We start from the raw sequence: 26,493 nt of genomic DNA on the forward strand, positions 1-26,493 counted from the left end.
ATGTATCAAACTTCCAAAGTCACATGAACTATTTAAATTTCGAAACACTTTGAAGCCTGAAATCATGTGATTTTGGTGCTCTGAACTAAAGAAGCACCGTAGAACTCAGTAAAGCTTCGAAGCTTCGTGAAGCAGTGTTTTAAAATCAGCCGTCACTAGATGTTGTTGAATAAAGTCGTTATTTTGTTTTTTTGGCACACAAAAAGTATTCTCGTCGCTTTATAATATTAAGGTTGAACCACTTTACTCACATTAACTATTTTAAATGTTTTTAGTAGCTTTCTGGGCATTGAAAAAGGAAATGGCCTCACTGAACCATCGGATTTTATCAAAAATATCTTAATTTGTGTTCCGAAGATGAACGAAGGTCTTACAGGTGTGGAACGACATGACTGAATTTTCATTTTTGGGTGAACTAACCCTTTAAATACTTAATCGGCAGTAACTTTTTGGTTGTAAATAAATGTATTTGTGTTATTATAATGTAATTTGCAATTATGACAAAAAAGTTTCTGATTACATAATGTGTTACTAGTAATGCGTCATTAGGCTACATCAAATAGGTAATCTGGTTCCTTGTAATGCTTTACTCCCAACACTGCTTATTTCAGATGAAACTGAAAACACCTGATCGCTATTTCTTTCCCACAGTCTGAAAACATCAGTAGATCATTATAAATTTCAGTCTGAGGTTTTCTCAGAGAGGAGAGCTATGTTAGAAATGTGTCCATTTTGAACATCAGAATTATTAGATAATAAGGGTAAATCGACACAGACTGGTGGGGGCATTTGTTGTAATTCATGCATAAAAGGGTTAATTGATGAAGAACAGTCAATGTAAGGTTCCCATAAAGATACAAACGCCCCCGCGCGCTCGTCTGCGTAAAGAGCGCTGTCGCTTTAAGAAAGAGATGCAATCCTTGTTGTACCGAGGGTGAAGAAGGATTACGGCCGCTGAGCAGCTTATTCTCTGTCTTTAAAACGACTATTTAAGAGGTAAGTAATTCATTTGACAGTCTTGTCTGTTTTGAAATATAATTCACTCAAAACTAAATGAACGTGAGCTCAGACCGCTGCACTGGATGTTCGGGAATCGATGCAGGTACCTCTGCGCTACGCTAACCATCCTGATGACTGCAGGACTGCATCACTACAGAGCATGTGATCAGTATGGATAACACCGGCCTTTAATGCCTATTTCGTTAAATTTAACTGTCTATTTATAGGTTACTTACGCTTGTTGTGTCCGGCTCTATCTGAATATATAGAAGACAAGTGGCTGTGTCTCAAAACCTAGCGCGCTGTCTAGCTAGACAACACTAATGGGCCTGAGATGATGACTCGAAAGTCGCTTATTATAGCGGTAAAGTTAGTTTAACGTTTGACGTTCGAGGCATACGGTTTCATACCCATTATACTCTATGCGCATTTCATTTTTTTCAGCCCAAACCAACCCAGATATAAACAAATGTCCTTTGCATAGCACAAGGCTTAATTTCAAGAAATAAAATATATATTAATTAGCCCTATAAATCAATTAAACAATTTAACTATATGACATTATAATATCAAACTAATAGTAAAATGTTCAGAAGATTATCCCTTGTATAGGCTATACAATACTGAACCCATTTAAATCCATTAAGGTACAACACCGTTTGGCCTAAAGGTATCAAACAAACTGTAAATTACTCAGAATATTATTAATTATTAATAATCTGAAAAATAAGCCTTGTGCAACATGAGGAATTTACAGTTCCTTTGATACCTTAAGGCCAAACGGTGTTGTAGTTTAATGGATTTATAATATTGCATACATAAATGAAAACGATAAATACAAATGTCAGTGATACTAAAATATCACTTATTTATATTACTTTTAGTGATTCAAATCTTTTGAATCCATTCTCCAAAGAGATTAATTTATATTTGAATGCTGTTGTGTTATGAATGAAATGATTCATTGAATCATTCACTCAACAGATTTGTTAAACATAGAGTTGTTCGCGACCAAAACAAGTGTCATTATACATATTAACTTGCATGTCTATAAAAAGTCAGTCAGCGAGAACGATTTGAACATGTCAACTGGATGATGTTCACCTTACAGGGTCCACCATCATCCCTCTTACGTGCATTTATTGTGCAAATCTCTGCATTAGTATCAAATGTTTGTAAAAACATATTGTAACAAGGTTATAAATGCTCACTATGATAACTTATCTCTGCATTTGTAAATTTGTTTTGCAGTTTGACGTTGACTAGTCAGAAGCGGCCTTGATTTGGCTCATATGTGCCTGTCATGGCCCTGTCAAACACTGGGCCGCCGGAGGACCGTCCCTGACATCAGCTATTTTGGATATTTTCTGAAGACCTCAGGACTGGCCTAAAGCTTTGTAAGACCACTTCTAGATATCACTTTACCTTAAATCCCTCGTTGGGTAAATAAGCAAGACTATATTTGGTTCTCTAAAACTTGGAATATCCTGAATATAAGACTGAATTTAGTTATGAAATATTTAGAATATTGTTTCTATATGTGCTGTACCAAATTACAAGGCCAGTCTGTCTATCTTCTTATTTCTATTTAGTTCTCTGAACTTAGAATGTCCTGAATCAAAGAATGAATTGTTTAAATTGGATATTGATATTGTTTCTATATGTGCTGTTCCTCTATATAGGGCCAGTGTGAGTCTGTTGCGTAATTATATTATCTCACAGTATCAGAGTTTCAAAGAGTGTACATTTCCACCCACCCTGCCTCCTACGACAGTGTCCTATATTGGGAATCCTCATATTTGTGCGTAGAGGATCTCTGGAAGGGAAAAAGATGCCATGTGGCATTCTGTCTGCTCTTCTTAGTCATGCTCTAGTTGCCAAGGGTTATTGCGTCATTGTCACACTCAGTGGGTGATTTATGATGGTTTATGTGTTTAGTGAAAAAGTGTGAATAAATATGTTTATGGACGTCTGTGGACTGTTTTAATTGAGGGTGTTTAGGCAACTCAGTCACATTCTCTCTGCACCTTCCCCCCCGCCCTCTCTGTTTCACACTGGGAGGCTGCATAATTCATCAGTAGTGAATGGGTCAACATGTCCTGATTTACTGCTCTATAAGCAGATGTACATTTCCCCAAAAGAATCAATGAAGTTTTGACACCCTTTTTGTCTCTCTTTATATATATGTTACACGGCTCTCTGGAATACTTGATTCTGATTGGTCAGTCGGCTAAATCTGTGTTGTGTCTGGGCATATTTATATAAAATCATTGCAGAAATCTATCTATCTATCTATCTATCTATCTATCTATCTATCTATCTATCTATCTATCTATCTATCTATCTATCTATCTATCATCCATCCATCCATCCATCCATCCATCCATCCATCCATCCATCCATCCATCCATCCATCCATCCATCCATCCATCCATCCATCCATCCATCCATCCATCCATCCATCCATCCATCCATCCATCCACGCAGAACCTGATTTTGCCGAGTTCAACATGTTCCTGAGTCAACATCTTTGTTGATCCTGGAACAACATTCAAATCAACCAATCAGATTTGAGGGACAAGTTTACAGATTATGTCAAGTTTAGGCTTAAAATCATGAATTGGTGCTTCCAATCATTTCGCTCTGATTTTAGGAATAACTTATGTGTAGGGTTAAGTTTAGGGGTAGAGATAAGGTTAGGACTAAATGTTCGTAAAGGAACGTTGTTCCAGAGTCAACAAAATATGTTGATCCAGGAACGCGTCTAACTCAGCAAAATCAGAACGTGTTTCTGTCTATACGTCCATCCGTTGTAGTGTACATGCTCTGGCATGTAGTGTGGTGACCTGAGTTTGAATCAAGCTTGAGACGTTTCCTAATCCTATTCCAGTCATTTCCTGTGGCTATAAAAATGGCCACAAATAAAATAAAGGATTTGTACAGAAATGTTGACATCAGTATGTGTGTGTGTGTGTGTGTGTGTGTGTGTGTGGGGGGGGGTGGGGGGTGTTAAGCAGTGCAGTGTTGAGCACATTCAGTTTTGTACAGCAGTACTGTTTAAGGTTTGTGTTTTGAGGTCCGCCGCACTCGTGCTGCATCTCGCAGTGACTCAGCAAGAGAAAGCAAAATGCTGCTTCTGGAAAAGACACTAATATGGAAATGCCTTACCGTTAACAAGCTGTGACCTTTTTATTCATCTGACTGAGACCGGAGACTTAAGGAGATGAGACAGAGGATGGATGTTGACTTGTTTGGAAGACAGGACAGAGCTGCAATTAAATGGATTTTAAGGCACTGTGCGCAGTCTGCGCACTGATTCATTCACCCAAAAGGGTGGGATTAATCTTTCACATTAATTCTCAGGAGGCTGGGCAGAGGTTTTGCAACAGAAGACACGGTTTCACATGAGACTGCAACTATTTTTTCAGCGAGGAATCAGATTACACATGTTATTCTTGACTTTAGCGTATAAAAGAGAGCTTTGTGTTGCTGCTGATGCGAGGAAGAAGAATCAAACAAATATATCTTGCAGATTAGAGGAGACGCTTGACAGTTTACTGTGAAAACAGGACACACCCCGAGGGAGTGCAGTTCACTCATACACACACTCCCTGAAAGCACTGCTTTCCATGTACAAATGGCGGCGGTCTCAGAATACCAGCGGCACTATAATGTAAAAGATGAGGTAAAAGATGAGGTTTACTGTTTTCTCTACACAGCAAAAAAACTGTATTTTTGTCTTGTTTTTCAGGAAAAATATTGAACTATCCTTAAAATCACAGATTTACTTGAGAAGCAGAACTGTGGAGGATAATATTGTTTATGCTTAAAACAATATAAGATGTTCTTATGTTGTGTGTGCAGCCGGATGGTGGAGATATGCAGTCTGACGAAGGTACGGAGTGGCTCATGGAGCTGCTCACCGATGTGCAGCTCCAGCAATATTTTCTGCGTATCCGTGATGACCTCAATGTCACACGTCTCTCACACTTTGACTATGTCAAAAATGAGGACCTTGAAAAGATCGGCATGGGCCGACCAGGTGAGTGGGGTTGCATGTGTTTTAAGTGTGGGAGAGGAGCTTTGAATTTTGGAAGAATTAATTAAATTTTTATTTATTTATTTATTTATTGAAGGGCTGTCAAGCGATTAAAATGTTTAATCTAATTACACAATGTGGCGATTAATTAATCTTATTAATGGCAAATTATTCGCACATCAAATTTGTACATTAATTACCCCCAAAAAATAATTTAAAGTCATTATTGGGTTAAATCAGGTCAGATGGACATTAAAAAATTACCTTTGGAAAATAAATATTTTATTTGATTCAACATAGAATTTATTACACATAAACTTTTAGACTTTAGCGGCCATGAGGGTGTGTAAATGATGACATAATTTTAATATAATATAATATAATATAAAAAAGATGAGGTGAAAATTATTTGATATTATATTCATTATATTTAAACCTTCTGACCTTTTTATCTCTCTCTGGCTCTGCAGGTCAGAGACGGCTATGGGAGGCAGTGAAAAGGAGAAGGGCCATGTGCAAACGGAAGTCATGGGTGAGCAAGGTATGGTGAGGATCCTGAAATGGAAAAAAATGTCAGACTTCCTTTTAATGTCTGTAATTCTGAAAGTTATCCGACTTCATGAGAATAATATATGTACCGAGTTAAAACTGATCCTATCACTTTAGCCAAAAGAGGGGGCTACAGAGCCTCCCCGCCATGTCCATTTCTTACCTTTTACCTATGCCTAACGGCCGACAACTCTAATGTGTGAGCTGAATGTTATGAAATTTTAAGTATGAAAACAGCCTAAAAGACTATTAAAGTTTAATGTGTTACCATGGCAACTCTATTTAAGATATCAAGAATCCTTTTGCAATTTTACATCTGCCGTGTCTTGACCTTATTCTGACCAAGTTTGAAGTGATTCATAAGTGTAAAATGTAAGAGAATTGTTTTAACTGATACCCTTCTTGGGTAATTTTCATTCTGTCACCATTTACTCACCCTTATGTCATTCCAGACCTGTATGACTTTCTTTGTTCTGTGAAACATTGAAGGAGATTTTTTTGTAAATACGTCGACTACTTATTAATAAGACTTTTTTTCTCATAGCTGCATTTGAGCTTCACATAGATTATCATTGATGTCTGCCAGGTTTATGAATGACACCTCTCACTGTGTGAAGAGCTATTGCATCTTTTAGTCAGAGGCAGGTAGAATCACCCTCAGCCGTAGTCTCTGTGCTTGGGTCAGCAGGTGTTCACCGGAAAGCGGCCTGACTCAGATTCCCAGACCCCAGTGGTGTTCCGCAGCTCATCCCCATCATCAGCTCAACCAGACGGTCAGCCAGCCGATCTCACCTGCCTCATCAGTGACAGAGACCTAACCCTCTACGAGAAACTGGGAGACGGCTCCTTCGGAGTGGTGAAACGCGGAGAATGGCAAGCCCCCTCTGGAAGAGTGGTTAGGAAGATAAACATCACTAGTAATGATTAGCTTTTCATATGCATAATATAATGCATAGCTTTTCTTCCTGTGCTGTAGCTGAGTGTGGCTGTGAAGTGCCTGAAGACAGACCTGTTGGACCAGGGTGAAGGTCTAGATGACTTCATAAGAGAAGTTAACGCCATGCACTCCCTGGACCACCACAATCTCATTCGTCTATATGGTGTTGTCCTCACACACCCCATGAAGATGGTGAGGAATGAGAATTGAAGTACTAAAAATGGCATTATGTGTCTTTAAAAACATAACTATGTTGCTATATGAGTCTAACTTTATGGTGACTCAAGCAAACAAACCTAAACCAAATCAAACTACATTAATACTTAGCAAGAACACATCTTTTGAATGTTCTATTCATGGATTCATGGATTCCACAAAACATTAAGCATCACAACATTGATAACAATAAGAAATGTTTCTTGAGCACCAAATGAGCATATTAGAATGATTTCTGAAGGATCATGTGACACTGAAGACTGGAGTAATGATGCTGGTAGTGTAAATGATTTTCATTTTTGTGTGAACTATCCTTTTGCCCATCTTATTTGTTTCAGGTGACAGAACTTGCCCCATTGGGTGCTTTATTGGACCGCCTGAGGAAGCGTCAGGGTCATATATTGATATCAGTGCTGTGCCACTACACCGTTCAGATTGCCTGTGGCATGGCCTACCTTGAGTCCCGCCGATTCATTCACAGAGACCTGGCTGCACGCAACATCCTTTTAGCTTCCAATGACCTCATTAAGATCGGTGACTTCGGCCTGATGAGGGCCTTGCCTAAAAACGATGATCATTATGTGATGCAGGAGCATCACAAAGTCCCTTTTGCCTGGTGAGAAGAGTTCTAGACCACCATATACTTTTTATTCTTTCCCCCAGCTCATGTTGACATGCTCTGTGCTTTGCAGGTGTGCTCCAGAGAGCCTGAAGACACGTACCTTCTCCCATGCCAGTGATACCTGGATGTTTGGAGTAACATTGTGGGAAATGTTCACCCACGGGCAGGAACCATGGGTTGGACTCAATGGTAGTCAGGTATACACACATACCTGACCTTAAACACTTCTTTCTGTAAGTAAAGTTGGTGTGACATCTGTGTTCTTTTGCATAGATTCTCCATAAGATCGATAAGGAGGGAGAGAGGCTTATCAAACCAGAGGACTGTCCGCAGGACATTTATAATGTCATGCTGCAGTGCTGGTCACCCAAACCCGAGGACAGGCCGACGTTTGTGTCCCTCAGGGACTTCCTTGTGGAGGTAAGGTCTGTGATAGTAACAGCAGAAGGTGATTACACTGGTTAGAATGTCCTTTTTATTGTATTGCACATACACCAGAAAGTCAATATAATTATTGGTTGTTTTAATTAATGAAGTCTTTCTAATTCACTTATAGACAATGCCCACTGACATGAGGGCACTGCAGGACTTTGATGAACCAGACAAACTTAAAATTCATGCCAATGACATCATCACTATCATTGAGGGCAGGTGAGGGCGAGTTTTTTTGGGGGTCAGCCAGGTGTAGAAATCCACTGTATTAACCTACAGCCTTGGAAAGAAAAAAAAATATTGAAATTTGATCATCATTAAATGAATTGCAAGTCTTGACAGTTCTAGTTTTTCACCATTTATGCTAAGGACATGAATGTTGAACAGAACAGCCTTGCTTTCTTTAAAAAAAAAAGTGTATATTTAGTTATTTTAGTCTGTTTTTACAGCCTGTTTTCTGTGCTGCAGAGCAGAGAACTACTGGTGGAGAGGTCAGAACAGACAGACCCTGAAGGTGGGACAGTTCCCTAGGAATGTAGTGACCTCTGTGGCTGGTCTGTCTGCTCACGACATCAGCAGACCTCTCAAGCACAGTTTCATCCATACAGGCCATGGAGACACAGACCCACACAGAAGTTGGGGCGCCCCTGACAAGATTGATGAGTAATATTCCATAACCATGCATGATTGACCTCTTGTTAGCAGACACTATAGATTTTTTTCTCTCTCTCTCTCAGGGAACAGACTGCTTTACTTGTGTTCACCACTAGAGAACCACCAGTAATTCTCAACCTTTTTGACTCAAAAGTCCCAAAATATGCTACTTCCGGGATTTCTGCTGTAATTATAATAAAGCTGCTCGCTTTCAAACTTTTTTAACGGAAACTTTGAGTATTAATATGTTAAATTAGATTCGTTTTGTGATTTCAAATGTTTCAAGAACCTTGTGATCTTCAGTAAAAAATAAGTTATTGAGGGGTTAAAATAATGTTTTCATTTATTATTTTTATTATATTATTATATAGGAAATCTCAGTTTGAAATCTGAGATTCTCATCTTGATTTTGTATTGTATTTTTAGCATTTTAATTTCATTACATTTTAATTACATTTAAGTCCAATTATTTTAATATATTCATAGTAATTTGTTGATTTAAAATACTGTTTAGTCATCTCTGCCCACTTATTGAGAACCACTGAATGACTGAAAACACGCAGTTGGATTTAGTTATTTACCCCATGTGCTTTGTGTTCAGTCTGTACCTTGGTAATCCCATGGATCCTCCAGATATTCTTGGGTTGGATTCAAATGCGGCCAAGCCCACTAAACTTCCAAACCGGGCTAAAAGTAAGCAATGGCTTAATCTTGTTGAGCTGGGCTGTTCTGCTCTTCTTCAAATTCACCACTTCTTTATTTCACTCTGTCTTCTTTTGTTTCTGATCATTTCTTCTTCAACTTTTGTGTCAGAACAACCTCCTCCCAGACCTCCTAAACCAGCAGTTCTTCTTAAGAGTAAGAACCATTTCTCTTCTTCTAAGAATCACTGAATGATAAAAACAAATTTTCTTAAGTTTTTCTGATATCTTGTACCCAGAACCATTTTACGACTCTGTGCTGGACAATGATGATGATGATCTGATTGTAACGGGTGTGAAGAAGCTCTCGCTTAAGACTCCCAATTACCTGGGTTTACGCCTCCGGCCTTGGGAAAGTACTAGTCCGAGTGACCGCCTTAGCGAAGTCTCACTCATTGACTTTGGAGACGACAGTTTCAGCTCTACATCACCCTCACCCATTACCGAGACACCTAACCCCAGCACAGCGAAACCACCTGCATCCTACGCCGCTTCTATCTTGGATATGGCGCCACCGCAGAGCCCCAATCGAGCCCTGCCCAACCCCATGCACCCTACTCCAGTGGTGGATTGGGACATGCGGCCCCTGCCTCCTCTTCCGGCGTACGACGAGGTGGCCGTGGAGTGCGCTGAACAGGAAGACATGGAAGTGAGCTCCATAAATTCATCTGCGGTGCAGGAAGACACTGTATCTGAAAAAACACAATCAGAGGATAACATTAAAGTCGATGGTAAATGCAACGTGGAGGACAACCTCTTTCTACCATCCAAGCATGCTGAGGAAACCCATTCATTTTCGCAATCAGCAGACATCTTCAAGGAGCTTCAAAGGGAGGTGATGGTGAAGCTTCGGGTCCCTCCGACCGGGCGTTCCCTCCCTTCTTCACCCCTCCCGACTCCTTCAGCTCTCGCCCCACACCGCCAGATCATCCTGCCCTCCTCCTATGAGGACAAGCCTCAGATCCCTCCAAGAATCCCAATCCCACCTATGCGGCCCTCTAAGCGGGCAGGAATATATGGCAGCAGATTGTCGGTTTCCCTTGGAGACCATGAAGATGGGAGCCGCTGTCCACCTCAGATACCCCCAAGGGATCACGCTCTATCTCAACCCAACTCTCGGGCGCCAAGCCCCATGGCGCCGCAAGGTGGCTCCCCTCAACAGAGATCCAGCCTCTGTTGCGTCGGATCATTGGGCTCCTGCCTATCCCCGTCGTCATATTCCTCCGCGCCATCCAGCTCCTCCACCACATCATCTACGTCAACGGCCACCACTGCAAGTTCTCAGTACGGATCTACTGAAGTGGCCCAGACTCCGGCCAAGAGTCCCTGCATCCTGCCTATCGTGTATGGTGGAGTGAAGGCCAGCACCACTCATTACTACTTGCTACCTGATAAACCGGCATACCTGGACAAGTATGAGAGGTTCTTGAAGGATTCAGAAGGAAACGATGAGAAAAGAACCCCAAATATGGCCACTGTGAGGCCTATGGTTCAACAGCAAGTCAACAAGCTCAATGCTTCCCCTGGCCACACCAGTAACAGCGGGACTTCCAACAGTCTGGCCTGGCCAAGCAGCACTCAAGCAGGTGCCTACAACCATATCACGCTACAACAAGTAAGCAATTTTTCACCAGATACTCTCACCATTGGCTACTCAATGATGTCACGGTATTCTGAGATGGCTGATTGGTTGTTTCTGTAGGTGCAGGAGGCGGTACATGGAGTGACTGTAGAAGAGTGTCAAACGGCCCTTCAGACACACAGTTGGAATGCTCAGGAGGCCGTGAAATATCTGAAGGTATCTGTGTGCTTCATTTCAGACACAAAAGAGAGAGGTGCCCATGGTTGATAAAAGATCTTTGAAGCATTTACACATAGATGACTGTTTCCTGATGTAGGTGGAGCAGTTGTTCCGACTGGGTTTGAAGGCTCGGCCCGAATGCATGGAAGCTTTAGAGCGATGCGGCTGGAATCTGGAGCAGGCCAGCACTCAAATGCTGGACTCCTACGGTCCATCTAGACATAGGTAGTATGACTATATGATTATTAAAGGAATAGTTCACCCAATTAAAATTCTGTCTATATTTACTCACCCTCATGTCATGCTAAACCTGCATGACTTTCATTCTTCGTGAAACATGAAGGAGAAATTTTGAAAAATGTTATACATTTATGTCCATACAATGAAAATTCTTGGGGTTCCAGTGTTTTGGACCCTATTAAAATTTATTGTATGGAGAAAAAAAAACTAATTCTTTGAAAACTAAACTAAAAAGAAAACATCATACACTCAACATATCTCTCCGATTTGTGTCAGGTTCTAATGGCAGGAAAAGGAAGAACGGAGATGATCTCCTTTCCAGTGAATCCAATGAGAATCGAGTTTCAACTCTTTGACTGTGGACCAGTTATACAATAGATATTTGCTAATAGATTATGCAGGTCATGTGAACATTCATTGCTTAACTTCTTATAATCAATGCAAGAGAAATGCAAAATTCACTTACTTGAAGTACAACAGTGCAATGTGAACAGTTAAAAATGTGTTTGTATATTTTGCTTAAGTTTTAAAGAAGTTTGCTTTTCACTGCATCATATGTGACTTTACACTACAGCATTCAGCCTGTGAAATGTTTGTAGTTTATTTATTAAGAATATTTTATGTAGGAACAATCTGAAAAGTGGGGACATAATGTAAATCTTATGAGCACAGCTCAATATTGTAATGGTTGCTACATCCCTTATTTTATGTAAAAACATTGCAGGGTATACTGGCCAGACACTATAAGCTTTTGTATAGACCATTAAGGTACAATCGCATTTACTGTTATTCAGCGAGTTTTTGCAGACGAAGGCTGTCATTTCAATAGGAATCCATGTGATCAGGAATTTCACATGAGGGTGAAAGATTTCCCCACACAGATTCCACAGAGGGTTCAAGGTCACATGGTGAATGACCAACAGAAAGTAACTTCTGTATAAGCTGTGCTTCATACATCACTACATTATTGACAATAGACTTTTTTCCTGTGAAATTTCATGATAATGTGACCGCACCCTTATGCATCATGCATTATGCTCATACTTCGGTTAACTCTCATTCATGATGTTGCATGCTGTACATAGGCCTAATTTCAGCTTAGTTTTTCATTAGTTTTACTCTATTCTGTGGTGTTAAAATTAGTCACCACCTGAGACTGCACAGCCACAGATCACCCACAGTTGGTCTTTGTTTTTAATTATTTTTTCATGCCTCTATTGTTGTGGTTAGACAAGACTATTTTAGAATAAACCCATTTTTCATGTGCCATGATGACTGCAGACAATATACTTACACTGTAATTGCGCCTACTATATTATTAATTCATCCATTTCTTGTTAGTTTTGTTGGTCTTCATTGTCTTTATCATGGGACCACTAAAGACATGTCTTCCATTTGTTCACAGTTGCTGATTTAGCTATTATGAGAATATCATCTTTTTCATTTACTTTTAAGTGGAACTCTGCTTTGAACTCCATTACGCATTTTGTGATTTTGCTCAGGTTCATATATCACAGAAACAGCAGTCTCTGTGTGAAGATTATGAGAAGTTTGTATTAATGAAACTGGAACTGAATAACAGCTTTTTTATGTGCATTTTTCTTCTGTCAGAACATGTTAACCGTAAGTCAATCACACACAGATGTCTTACTAAGCAAATTGAGGCTTTTGCTCTGTGCTTGTGTACTCTGTAATTTTCATCTGCCTCTTGTCCAGATGCTCAGTATTCTAGATATGTTTTACCTACACTGGTTTTGTGTTCATGTCTTTGCAATTGTTGTTCAGTTTTTGGAATATAGCCTTTGTCAGTGCTCACCTCATGTAGGTTGCATCCCACTTTTTCTGAAGTGGATGGCAGAATGCTGGGCTTACTGTAAAAGCTTTAAAATGTGTATTGTATAATTATCTATCTGTATTTTTGTAATGAAGTATATATTTAAAACTGTTGTGAATGAGGTTTCATTATTTTATCATCCTTATTGAGTTTGAAGAATTACAGCAGCTATTCACAGATATATTCACAGATTATACGGAACATGAGATTCTAGGACTAACTGAACGAAGAGGCAGAGCTGCACCGTGGGGCTCACAGACCCTGGAAGTGGAGCTGCACCATGGGGCCCACTGAGCCATAGGAAGCCTTACAGAACATCTACAGAATGTCAAAAAGTACAGGCCACGGTGTCTAAAGAATATAAATATCTAATATAAATATAATGAAATACATAAAATATTACAAATTAATGAACGTTTATTTTGCTGTTATATTGTTTGTCAGGCGTCAAAATATTTGAAATATAGATGCTGATACTTTGACGAGTTCTCTAATCCACCATTAGATGTCAGTGTTGTGCTAAAGAATTACATTGCTTTCAAAGTTACTTATGTCATATTTCATATTCCCCAGACATGAATTTATTGTCCATTACACTAATAGCGCTTCTAGAGCAGACTTGACAAATAACCACAGGTTTTATTATGACAATTGTGACATAATTATGACACAAACTCTTTATGGCAGATTTGATTACTTTTTTATGTCATAATTTCTACTATTTATGTCATATGATTTACCAAAGCATGATTTTTTTGTTTGTTTTGTTTTACTAGCAATCAACCATGTTAAAACAAGTACAGGAATCAGTTGCATGAACATGTTACAATTGTGTCTTGGTACATTTATTATATTTAATATGGAATGCAAGAGTGGATGTCTCTTTGTCATATCTGAAGCTAAGCAAAATAATGCTAAGCTAAGATGAATATACAGTACACAAGAGTATACAGTCAAGAGCTTGTTGTTAGTCAGGAGCAGCACACCAGCTCCAGACAAACAATGCAACTAAAACCTGCTCTGTTAATAGAGTGCCTCAGGGATGACGCATTTTTGTAGGCAAAACCCGGAAGCGAGTTAGCATTTTAGGACTTCCTGTTCCAACGCCGTAAAGTCTATGGGTTTTTTGAATGGGTTTTTGCTAAATCGCCTGAAATAAGGTCTGTGGTTAACAAAGCCTCTAAATATTTTCACGTTTTGATCTATGAAATAAAACACACCAGTTATAACCCACTTGTGATTTTTTTTAAACTTTTACTGTGTCTTAAAATCGGCGGTTGCTAACAAATTGCTAAAAGGGACTACTTCCTTTGGCGGGGACTTTAGACGTCACGTCATTATTAAAAACGGGACATTTGGACAGCATTTCTCATGAAAAAGTGGATAAGTATTCATAACAGCACAGATCATAATCAGCGAGCATGTTTTTAAATAAAGTTGTTTTTTAAATACAGTTTGAGGAAGCTTGGTGGTGACGATGTTGATCCGCGACCATGGTGTGCTGCAGTCCGTTTATAGCCTACTGTTAGCCTTTTATATCTGACGACTTTATTTAGGCTTCAAAATCTATAAATGTTGTGTTAACTTGTAACGATGATCTTGATAGACAAAACGTGTAAGTGTCATAACCCTTTGTTAAACACAGAGCTTATTTTCTGCGATTTTCCAAAAGTCTATGGGAAAAATGCATAGGCTTTCAATCGAGGGAACCCGTGCGCCGCTAACTTCCGAGTTGGCCTACAAAAACACGTCATCCCTGTACAACAACAGCATATCTTGCTTCTGTGAAACAAACCAAAACCATGTTACATACATATGGAGCAGAAACAACTCAACCTCAGCGTCCATTTTCAGGGATTCCTGCTTCAGTCTCTCCAGCATTGAGCTTGTCTAATATTAACGCAGGTCCTAAAGCTTTTGCCTGATCATAACCCGTCTTTTTCCAGTGTCTCTCAGCCATCTCTCTTTCTACAGTCTTTCTTCAAATCTCCCTTTTGCTCACTCTCTCTCCTCCCCCATTATGAGTGTATACGCTCCCTATTGCATAGTGTGTATATTTTAATGAGATTTTAATGACTTTAAAATATTACAATTTTAAATTGGGGCTCGCTGGAAGCGGTCAAAATAAGTAAGGAATAACCATCGCTCATCCAGGCTACTGACCGCTTTTCTGGGAAACCAATGATCACTGCCGCCATATTGTGTCAAACGGACATTATAAGTGATTTTATAGATATCTAGTTAAAAAATGAAAATGAAAGCATGGCTGGGGCAAACAATGAACTAGTAAGAGACGCAACAAGCTCGGCGGGGGAAAGTTTAAAACAGTAACTTGGATATCAGATTTATAATAACAAATTAATGCTGTTAACATTTTGGTTTGTTTCTAACTCGATTGTTTTTGGTATTGTCATGGGCATTTTTTCTTAGCAGAAGTGTTCATCATAAAGTATTTCATTTACATTTGTTTATTTCTCAAATAAACCACTACAGCGACCCATCTTTCACACCACCACTAAGGATATTTATGAATGTTTTTAATTTTAGTCAATGTTCAGACATTAGGACAAGTAGTAATTCAGTTTAAGCCTTTCTGTTGTTTTGTCTGTTTTGTCTGTTTTATCATGTCCAGTGGAAATTTCTCCCTTGGGTTTTAAACTGCTGTGGTTAGGGAAACAAAGTATACAGTAGATCCTTTGACACAGTAATTTATGACTTACAAATCTCACTTTGTAAGCATTTTTATTTATTTATGCTTGTTCTATAGATTATGTAAAACTAAATCAATATGATATTTTCTCCTGGTGAAAGGATACCATATTTTATGTATGCAAGTAAATTTGGGATGTAAAGTGTGTTTATTGTAAATTGTACATTTTTGTCTAATCAATTATGTTTATTTATTCATTCCTATCAGATTATATAAGAACAAAACATGGTCTTGTAGCAGTTAACCTATCTGATCATGCTTAGTGATGGAATTTATGGATTCCATTCCATTCCCTAAATGTAACCCTGGACCACAAAACCAGTCATAACAGTCAATTTTTGGAAATTGAGATTTATACACCATCTGAAAGCTGAATAAATAAGCTTTCCATTGATGTATAGTAGGACAATATTTGGCTGAGATACAACTATTTGAAAATCTGAAATCTGGAGGTGCAAAAAAATCTAAATATTGAAAAAAATCGCCTTTAAAGTTGTCCAAATTAAGTCCTTAGTAATGCATATCCACTTACAGTTGGAAATTTACAAAATATCTTCATGGAACATGATCTTAATGATTTTTGGCATAACAATACAATGTATTGTTGGCTATTCAATATACCTGTGCGACTGATTTGTGGTCACAAATAATAAATGACACTTATTTGTTGGTCTGCTAAATCAATACTCAGTCAATACTGAGATAGTCAAGGTGTGCAGGCTTTCAGCTTAATCAGTAATTGATTAGAGGGGCCTTATATGCAGGTGTAAGCTTTGTCTCTTGGCGTTTCAAGGGCTGATTGATTAATTAAATCTATAATATTTAGATTTGTTAGATATTAGCCCTACTCCAAGCACAAAACAAGTTAGACTTAGATTCAGATATAGCCATCTTATTTTGTTCTATAGCTTTTGGAAACCAATGCATATATTACTTTAAAGTGTCCCTATTATGCTATTTTCAACATTTCTAATTTTGTTTTGGAGGTTTCCTACAATAGGTTTACATGCACCCAAATTAGAAAAACATAATATACATCACCTCATTTCTCATAGAGTCTGAAAATAGTTTGTTTGAAGATTCAGTCTCTCTAAATCCCTCCTTTCCACAAGCCTCTGCTCTGATTGGTCTACCACTTACAGTGTACGTTGAAAAATAAAACGCCTATCTGAAATTCAGCTCCAGAGGCTTCTTCAGCACTTGTATACACCGTGATACAGTAATTAATTTTTTCTTTATCAATTCCAGCAGGAGTCCTCATTTTTTGGAAGTTAATTCGCAGTGCTGAAAACGTGTTCTCGACATGTCGAGATTATGCAAATTTGTTACATTGTTACCCAAGTATGTAACAAGAAGTAAGACTGGAATTGCCGATGACTTGTTTCGGAAGTTCAGAATCAATTATTTCTTTTAGGAGACAATAACTTTATTAGTTGTGCACTTTGATCTTTAAAACTTTGCAGACATTTGACATTCACAAACAGCTATATTGCACATTGCATGAAAGGTATATTCAAAAAAGCATAATAGGGGCACTTTAGGATAAATCTCTTTATGCTTATTAGTCTTCGATATGTAGATGCTACTCATCATGTGGCCAATGAAATTTATCAAGTGTTTGAGAATGAGAGTTTGTGAGACTAATGTCATGTACCTTGTGACTTGTCACACTCATGCAGGTGCCAGTACAGTGCCAGAGTTTCTTAATTAGAAGGTGCCACTGACTCCTGCTTCACAGTCCTGGAGGTGTCGGTGTGAATGTGTGTTTGGTTTAGGTGGACAATTTGCAAAGACATCTGTGCTGCTGAATATGAATACACTCCTGACTTCATAGATCTTATCTTCGTCCCTTTCTCTTTCACAACCCAATATCATGAGGACAAAAAATATTTTATAAGATGGCAACTTAATTTTTAGGAAAAGTTTTTTTTTTTTTTTTTTATATATAAAGTAGGTCCACCTCAAAGCCCTAAACCTAACCATCTGTGGAGAGTAAGTAGATTGTACAAAAATGTTACTGTCACACACTGCTCGGAGACGCAAAGGTTGAGGATCCAAATGCAGTAATTTATTTAAGGGTAGTCCAAAGACATGTTACAGTGGTATCCTAGAGAAGACGATGAAGGCAGGAGTAGGAACAATAACTTAGTTTAATAACATAAAGCAGTCAGGATACACGTAGAAACAAGTAACATTAAACAATACCGGACACTGGACTGAAGACAGGGAGGAACTTAAATACACACACTAATAAGAAACAGCTGGGGATGAAATCAGTGTCCATGGTGAATAATGAGTGGTGGGAGCAAAACACAAAGGAACACGTGACAGTCAAACAACCTGGACGAGACAGTGAACGTAACAGTAGCTCCCCCCTCCGGCAAGGCGCGTCCTCGCGCCGTGGAGGAACATCACAGGGGTGGCCGGAGGGGGCTCTGGAGGTGGGCGGAGTGAAGGAGATGGAGTGATGAAGGGAAGACGACGATCCCCTGGCGGCGTGGGTGGATGACTGCTGGCACAGACCCAGAGCTCCCCAGATCCGACAGTCCGCGGCCGAGCAGATGAAGGGAGGAGTCCAGATGCTGAAGGGCGGACTAAAGGCATCTGGGGGATGACCGACGGAGACTCGGCAGGTGGATTCTGGTGCGCAGACGGAGAGCTGGCGAACTCCCGCGAAGTCGCTGGCCTAGGAGACTGCGGCGATGTACAGGCGACGATCAGCGGAGGTGTAGCTGGAGATCCCGAGGGCTGCGGTGACGTCGGCTCTACCGAGGACAGAGGCGACTCCGAGGGGAAGGAGGAGCCCTCTGTAGCCAAAGGGGTGGAGGGACGGAGAGTACTCGACAGCTCGAAAGTCCGTGGCGGAAGAGGAGGGAAGACTGACCAAGGGGGAGCCGGCCGGACGAGGGAGGCCAGAGGAGCCGTCAGTCGGAGGGTCTCCGGCGGAACTGTAGCTGGGAGGAGCCTGGACGGAGCCAGCAGGTCGACGGGCCGAGATGGAGTGTTGAGGACGGCAGCTGGAGGCGGAGCCACCGGAACCTCTGGCTTATGTGCTGCTGGTGGGAGTGTGACCTGCGGCTCGACGTCACAGGGGTTCCCCGGAGACGGCGCAGGGCAGACGATATCCAGCAGCGATGGTGTAGGAGGACTGGCTGAGCGAACAGTAGAAGGAAGATCTGTAAATAGAACACAGTCCAAAATAATGTCTCTGGTAAGTAACAAGGATGAAGATGACGGGTGGGCTTGGGTGGGCGTAGACTCATCGCTGAAGTCAATCAGCCAGTCCTCCCTCTCCGTAGTCAAATCTCCCTCGTCCGCAGATGTCGTGGGCTCACACCCCTGGTCAGACGTCTGGTGGAGTTCCACTTCCTGGACGCTGGTCGCCTCTGTCCTCGGGGTCTTGGGATCTGGCTGACCTGTAGCTGCCGGTTGTAACTCTCCGTCTGCGGGGGGCTCGCACGAGTACTCTGCGGTCCGTGGGGAAGGTACGGGCTCTGGGTCTGGCTGTGCTCTGGATCGGGGACGAACGCTCTCCAGACACCTGATGATGGATTCCATCCAGCTGAGTCCGGAGGTGTCTGGGAGGTCCAGGAGATGATGGTAGTTGGCCCCGATCCAGAACAACGACTTCAGGGTTTCGTCGTCGAAGGGGCAGGCGAGTGCAACGCTGATGAATTCCTTGGTGAATAAACAAAAATCGTGGTTCTTCTGTGCCACTAGCGTGAATCTACCGCAGAAATCCATCTTTCGTTTTTAGGTCCGGTATTCTGTTACAGTGGTATCCTAGAAAAGACGATGAAGGCAGGAGTAGGAACAATAACGTAGTTTAATAACATAAAGCAGTCAGGATACACATAGAAACAAGTAACATTAAACAATACCGGACACTGGACTGAAGACAGGGAGGAACTTAAATACACACACTAATAAGAAACAGCTGGGGATGAAATCAGTGTCCATGGTGAATAATGAGTGGCGGGAGCAAAACACAAAGGAACACGTGACAGTCAAACCACCTGGACGAGACGGTGAACGTAACAAGACATAATCCAAAAAGCCAAGCAAAAGGTCAAAACACATGGATTAACAGTTCAAACATTAACAGGCAAACAGGGTGAATCTAAAAGACATGCAAGCAAGGTCAAAACCAAGGAACAGGACACAAAAGGCTTGTTCGAGATGCATCGGCGCTGCGCAGACCGATCGACATATGACATAAAAGTACCGTGAGAGTGTTTGAAGAGCATGTGACTCTTTTGAACTTTTGAATAGCTCTAGTGGTACTTTGATGTCATACGCTGTTCGGTCTGCGCAGCACCGATGCATCTCGAACAAGCCTAAAAGGAATGCTCAGAAATGCAGTGATGACGCATACAAGACTTTGCAAAGAACGACTGAGAAAACCAGGCAATATACTGTAGGCAGAGGTAATGAGCTAATGAGCAACAGCTGAATTCAATGAGTGCCAATGAGTCCGGGCAGAGGATTATAGGAAATGTGAGGGAATGACAATAGTCTTATGTCGATTGCCCTCTGGTGGCTATCAAGGGCTGGTGATCGTGACAGTTACATTATGTCCCTAATTGAGAACCACTGATTTAGACAAAATACTATAGAATTTTACTATCGCCCATTTATAAATTATCGGATACAAAATGAAAATAACTATATCGCCAGAATTGTAATATTGTTGCATCCCTAGTTATCTCTGTCCTAGAAGTCTGTCTAAACTGTCCGCCATTATAGCCATCAAAGTGGTGATTGTGTAACAAATCCCCTGCCTCAAGGTTAATATTAAAAATAATTATAATAATTTTTTTTTATATTAATTAAGATTTTATGGACATTTTTGTTTACATTTGCATCACAAACCATTTTGGTTTCTTTTTTTGGGTCTCCACTTGATGTCCAATGTAAAGCTCTGAAGCAAAACCAATTTAGAAGCGCTGATCTCGAATACTAGAAGGCATCAGAGTGAACCGTGCAATAAAATTTATATTCAGTGATTTTTTTGTTTATTAAAACCTTGTGGCGCATAAAGCTCAGACTGAAAATACTGAAATGGCCCTGATGCATATTATTGTAATAATTCAAATTGGAATTGAAAGCTTTAGGAGACCAAATATGTTTCTTTAAACTCTTATTGAAAAGCTCCACTGCGTTCATGTAATATCCGATGACTCTTGTACCGGCTGAGATCGGACATTAGAGGTGCTACAGGTCAGATTTGTGTCTGCTGTAATCCGGCTTCTAGAAACCGCTATCACAGAAACATCTAAGACAGCTGAGATTCAGATCGATAACGCTCCTGTTGTAAACAAAACTGCTGTGCTTCCCATGGCCCATGAGTTGCCCTGATATATCAAGGAAGCTGGTGATACTTCAAACCTTTATATATACTGTTTGTTTTTTTTCATCATCCTCTAGATCTCAGGAGAAAGATGGCACAGTTGGATAAACTAAAAGGTGTGCATCTGCAAAGGGTGTGTGTTTGTTATTACCAAGAGATCTGAAAGTGCTGTCTGCAGTGGCTGTTTGTCCATACAGGAAATGGGGACATATTCCCAGTCATATTGTCTTGTGTTTGCTGGAGCATTAAAAGCTGTGTTGGAGACCTAAATGTTCTGTGACTCATTGCCGAACCTGAATATATTGATCCCATCACACTCAGATGATGTCTGGCTCTTCTCCGAGCCCCAAAAAGGTTCATTCAAAGGTGTTAAACCCAAGGGCTACAAGATAGATAATGCACTATAAAGAAATATTCCAAGGTAATTGCGTAAGCTGGGCATCGCACTGAAATGAAAGTTTTTGGCCGAAACAAAAAACAGGCCAAAAACTAAAACTAAAAATATTTTGTATAATGTCATCAGTCACTATTTATGTTTAAATGCAAATAAACCAGGATCATATCATATGAATGCTGCTTTTTCTCTCTGTCTCTGTTTTTGCAAACACCAGTCTCCATGATGGTGACCTCAATGAAACATCTAAACTTCTGTTAATTCTCAGTAAGAGCTTCTGTAGACCTGACAGAAATAAAGTCAGTCTGGTTAGTAATAAGTGAAGCTGGTAATGCTGTTTGTGGAGTTGTTTAATCAGATCTTCAGAGATGTTTCACCTCTCATTAAGCAGAAGCCTCTGGCCTGAGCAGAGACTTTGGGTTGAACGTGTTTGTTTTCTTCATTTAATGTCTTTTATCTTCGGTTCATCTAAGGCTGTGGCTGAAGAAAGTTGTAGTTTGTGTTCTTATTTCTCTTTCATTCAGTGTTTGTTCACAGCAGGTGTTTGAATGATTGAAAGAATGTTTTAGGAACATCATACTAACCTTCAAATAACATTCTACTAACATTAAGGAAACTGGACATTTTTATGTTCTTGGAATGTTACAAATCAACGTAGAATTTAAAAATCAAATTTAAGTTGAAAGAACATTTGAGGAACATTATACCTTATAAAAACGTTCCCGTAACATCAAGAAAACAACGTATTTAATGTTCCCAGAACCAACACTGAATATTTAGAGAATGTTCTTATAACAAAATTCTGTTAGCTGGGTAGCCCCGCCCCAAACTCACACTATTGGTTGAGCCTGTTGCTATGTTATGTTGGTCAAAATGTTCAAACAAAGAAAAGTTTTGATAGTGCCACAGAGTGTTTACACTTTTTAGAGTCAACCTACAAATGGTTTACTAGCCTACATTTGTCTCTGCAAAATAAATTGGAATAGGGGAACCCTGTTGACAAAAAGCAGCATATGCTGATTAGGTATGTTTTGAAGCATAGAAGCTGGTTTGAGCTGGTTTATGCTGGTCCTTATAATTGGTCATGAGCTGGTTTGAGCTGGTTTATGCTGGTCCTTATAGTTAGTCATGAGCTGGTTTGAGCTGGTTTATGCTGGTCCTTATAGTTGGTCATGAGCTGGTTTGAGCTGGTTTGATCTGGTTTATGCTGGTCCTTATAGTTGGTCATGAGCTGGTTTGAGCTGGTTTATGCTGGTTTGAGCTGGTTTATGCTGGTCCTTATAGTTGGTCATGAGCTGGTTTATGCTGGTCCTTATAGTTGGACATGAGCTGGTTTATGCTGGTCCTTATAGTTGGTCATGAGCTGGTTTGAGCTGGTTTATGCTGGTCCTTATAGTTGGTCATGAGCTGGTTTGAGCTGGTTTATGCTGGTCCTTATAGTTGGTCATGAGCTGGTTTGATCTGGTTTATGCTGGTCCTTATAGTTGGTCATGAGCTGGTTTGAGCTGGTTTATGCTGGTCCTCATAGTTGGTCATGAGCTGGTTTGAGCTGGTTTATGCTGGTCTTTATAGTTGGACATGATCTGGTTTATGCTGGTCCTTATAGTTGGTCATGAGCTGGTTTGAGCTGGTTTATGCTGGTCCTTATAGTTGGACATGAGCTGATTTATGCTGGTCCTTATAGTTGGTCATGAGCTGGTTTGAGCTGGTTTATGCTGGTCCTTATAGTTGGTCATGAGCTGGTTTGATCTGGTTTATGCTGGTCCTTATAGTTGGTCATGAGCTGGTTTGAGATGGTTTATGCTGGTCCTTATAGTTGGTCATGAGCTGGTTTGAGATGGTTTGAGCTGGTCCTTATAGTTGGTCATGAGCTGGTTTGAGATGGTTTATGCTGGTCCTTATAGTTGGTCATGAGCTGGTTTGAGCTGGTTTATGCTGGTCCTTATAGTTGGACATGAGCTGGTTTATGCTGGTCCTTATAGTTGGTCATGAGCTGGTTTGATCTGGTTTATGCTGGTCCTTGTAGTTGGTCATGAGCTGGTTTGAGCTGGTTTATGCTGGTCCTTATAGTTGGACATGAGCTGGTTTATGCTGGTCCTTATAGTTGGTCATGAGCTGGTTTGATCTGGTTTATGCTGGTCCTTATAGTTGGTCATGAGCTGGTTTGAGCTGGTTTATGCTGGTCCTTATAGTTGGTCATGAGCTGGTTTGATCTGGTTTATGCTGGTCCTTATAGTTGGTCATGAGCTGGTTTGAGCTGGTTTATGCTGGTCCTAATAGTTGGTCATGAGCTGGTTTGAGCTGGTTTATGCTGGTCCTTATAGTTGGTCATGAGCTGGTTTGATCTGGTTTATGCTGGTCCTTATAGTTGGTCATGAGCTGGTTTGAGCTGGTTTGATCTGGTTTATGCTGGTCCTTATAGTTGGTCATGAGCTGGTTTGAGCTGGTTTATGCTGGTCCTTAGAGTTGGTCATGAGCTGGTTTGAGATGGTTTATGCTGGTCCTTATAGTTGGTCATGAGCTGGTTTGAGATGGTTTGAGCTGGTCCTTATAGTTGGTCATGAGCTGGTTTAAGTTGGTCAAGTGCTGGTCCTTATAGTTGGTCATGAGCTGGTTTGATCTGGTTTATGCTGGTCCTTATAGTTGGTCATGAGCTGGTTTGAGATGGTTTATGCTGGTCCTTATAGTTGGTCATGAGCTGGTTTGAGATGGTTTGAGCTGGTCCTTATAGTTGGTCATGAGCTGGTTTAAGTTGGTCAAGTGCTGGTCCTAAGCGACTAGCTCCAGCTCAGGACCAGCTTATAACCAGCTCATAACCAACTAAGGACCAGCTGCCATGCTTCAAAATATACCTAATCAGCATATGCTGCTTTTTTCAACAGGGAAAGTTTATTTTTTATTTTTTTAAACACACATTTTACTTATTCAGATCATGTGTAAAAGTTGTGTCAGATCAAATGTAAAAGTTGTTGAATCCTAAAACTAATGAACAGCATGAATCATTCTAAATATTTCATTCATGACGTAATGTTTCTTCTGAAGTAATATAAACATATTTAATTAAATATAATTATAAAATATTTTTTTCTGTCTGTATTGTGAAAAGTCTGAGGTGTAGACAGAGAGAAAGAAGGCCTTGAGTGACATTTTCTTATAACTTTAATGTCTGACGGGCAGACTTTAGACATTAACGTGACGGGGGAGGGACAAATGTGAGGGTGCAGGTGGCTCGTCTTAAGATAAGACCATGGCTTTAGTTCAAACAGCTTTACACCTATCAATTTCCAAACTGTCATTTAGTGACAGATAACTGCAGGTCACCAAATAAGCTCCCCATCATCATAACGCTTCCGTACCAAACCCCCCTTCCCACACACACCGTGATTAAAAGCAGACAGCAAATTAATTTATGCTTTGATGACTAATAGACACAGATGCTCCCATCAAAGTTCTTGGTTATCTCTGAAATGTGTGATGTAATGCATTTTTATCATTCAGTCTCCCTCTCTCACTTTTTCTTTTCCTGTTTCACCTCTCATTAAGCAGAAGCCTCTGGCCCGAGCAGAGACTTTGGGTTGAACGTGTTTGTTTTCTTCATTCTGTGCTCCGTGGTGTGAAATTTTAAGTACTTTTCTTTTAACCTCTGTTCATCCTCGTCCACTGGGCTTTTTCAAAATTCATATCAGAATAATTATGCTCTGTTACTCTAAGTGTGATTCTGTGTATCACAAGTGTGAAAAGGGTTTTATGATGTCCTGATGCATGAGCTGAAAAGAGCTCAGTGTATGTTCTTTTCAGTAAGATCAATAAAACCATATAAGCTACATCTTTCTTTATATGCACTCAGCATGTGCACACACGTTTTTGTGTGTATTTTGGGTCTATCTATCTATCTATCTATCTATCTATCTATCTATCTATCTATCTATCTATCTATCTATCTATCTATCTATCTATCTATCTATCTGTCTGTCTGTCTGTCTGTCTGTCTGTCTATCTATCTATCTATCTATCTATGTTTGTTCCACCTGTCCATTGCTTTTCCATTCGTCCATTGTTTGTCCCACATGTCCTTTGTTTTCCATCTGTCCACTGTTTGTTCCAGCCGTCAATTGTTTTTCCATCTTTCCTTCCATTCATCCATTTGACGTTCTGTCCATCTATCATTCTCTATTTTTTGACGAACTTTGCTTTTGAATTTAAAAAAATCATATATATATTTTTAATTTTCAGTTCATTTTATTTATAATTCCTTCCATTTAAATTCAAAATTCTGTCCTGTTTTTTACCTCAATTTAACTTTTAAGAATTTTTAGAACTTTTAAGAATTTTAGAATTGAGTGCATTTTTTTTATTTTCAATCCTCATTTCTGAATGGCACTGAGGTTTCTGTAAGGGTTACCTTAATGTAATTAGTTCACTATAAAACAATAGAAGTCAATGGAAAGTCTCCTCTATGATAGAAAAAAACATTGTGTCTATTGTTCTTTTCCTATGGGGATTCTCCCTCATCCTGGTTTCTAATGGAGACAGATGCCTGTAATGGGCTGTGGAAATGGACACAGATGCATCACTAAACAAAGTTGCACATCAGCGACTGAGATGCTCATGGAAAAGTGCAAAGGGACTTCTTTAAACATGAATAATGACTCCTGAGCACCCCAATCTCTTTTTCACACTCTCTTTCTGACCTCCAATTTCTGTAATACCATTGAGAACAAACAGAATACAGTAAGTCCACCTTGTTCCCTGTCTCCCTACTTACTCATTATTAGGCATTAGAGTTCTTGAGAAGGTGACTGGGACTTTGCAGTAAGGGTGGGATGTGTATACGTTGCAGGGGGCCTCCAAGCTCAGAGTTAACTGATGATTCATGCTACAACAACTTAAACAGACCTGCCAAGGCAAAACGCCTAGCTGTTGGTTTTACCGTATTAACACACTCCCTGCTCCAGTTTCACCATGCTCAGCTGCACATGAGAATGATGATCAAAAACTCTTAATGCCCCATCAGG

General features: G+C 40.0%; 1 protein-coding gene across 4 annotated transcripts; it reads left to right on the plus strand.

The window, feature by feature from the left end:
• Window positions 1–4,039: 4,039 nt before the first annotated feature.
• tnk2a (tyrosine kinase, non-receptor, 2a) lies at window positions 4,040–13,135 on the plus strand. 4 transcript variants are annotated; one of them, XM_048174970.1, is made up of 16 exons: window positions 4,041–4,684; window positions 4,864–5,041; window positions 5,509–5,579; window positions 6,255–6,482; window positions 6,564–6,716; window positions 7,079–7,356; window positions 7,433–7,559; window positions 7,636–7,782; window positions 7,919–8,013; window positions 8,263–8,457; window positions 9,050–9,141; window positions 9,262–9,306; window positions 9,389–10,764; window positions 10,852–10,947; window positions 11,048–11,175; window positions 11,467–13,135. In XM_048174970.1, exons 1-16 carry the CDS (start codon window positions 4,637–4,639, stop codon window positions 11,471–11,473), a joined length of 3,264 nt encoding a protein of 1,087 aa, XP_048030927.1. In that variant the 5' UTR covers window positions 4,041–4,636; the 3' UTR covers window positions 11,474–13,135. The 4 variants fall into 4 exon arrangements, with proteins under 4 accessions (XP_048030929.1, XP_048030930.1, XP_048030928.1 ...); XM_048174972.1 differs by lacking the exon at window positions 9,262–9,306 and having other exon boundaries at window positions 4,040–4,684; XM_048174973.1 differs by lacking the exon at window positions 9,262–9,306 and having other exon boundaries at window positions 4,040–4,684; window positions 6,276–6,482.
• Window positions 13,136–26,493: the final 13,358 nt, after the last annotated feature.

This window comes from Megalobrama amblycephala, linkage group LG22 (genome assembly GCF_018812025.1).
Source record: "Megalobrama amblycephala isolate DHTTF-2021 linkage group LG22, ASM1881202v1, whole genome shotgun sequence".
Classification (NCBI taxonomy): domain Eukaryota; kingdom Metazoa; phylum Chordata; class Actinopteri; order Cypriniformes; family Xenocyprididae; genus Megalobrama; species Megalobrama amblycephala.

Bases quoted from the DNA above. Each gene is read 5' to 3' on its own strand.
- tnk2a (XM_048174970.1), top strand. From the start codon at position 4,637: ATGGCGGCGGTCTCAGAATACCAGCGGCACTATAATGTAAAAGATGAG. The intron at 6,717-7,078 runs GTGAGGAATGAG...TATTTGTTTCAG, and splicing joins TCACACACCCCATGAAGATG to GTGACAGAACTTGCCCCATT. The intron at 7,357-7,432 runs GTGAGAAGAGTT...TGTGCTTTGCAG, and splicing joins CACAAAGTCCCTTTTGCCTG to GTGTGCTCCAGAGAGCCTGA.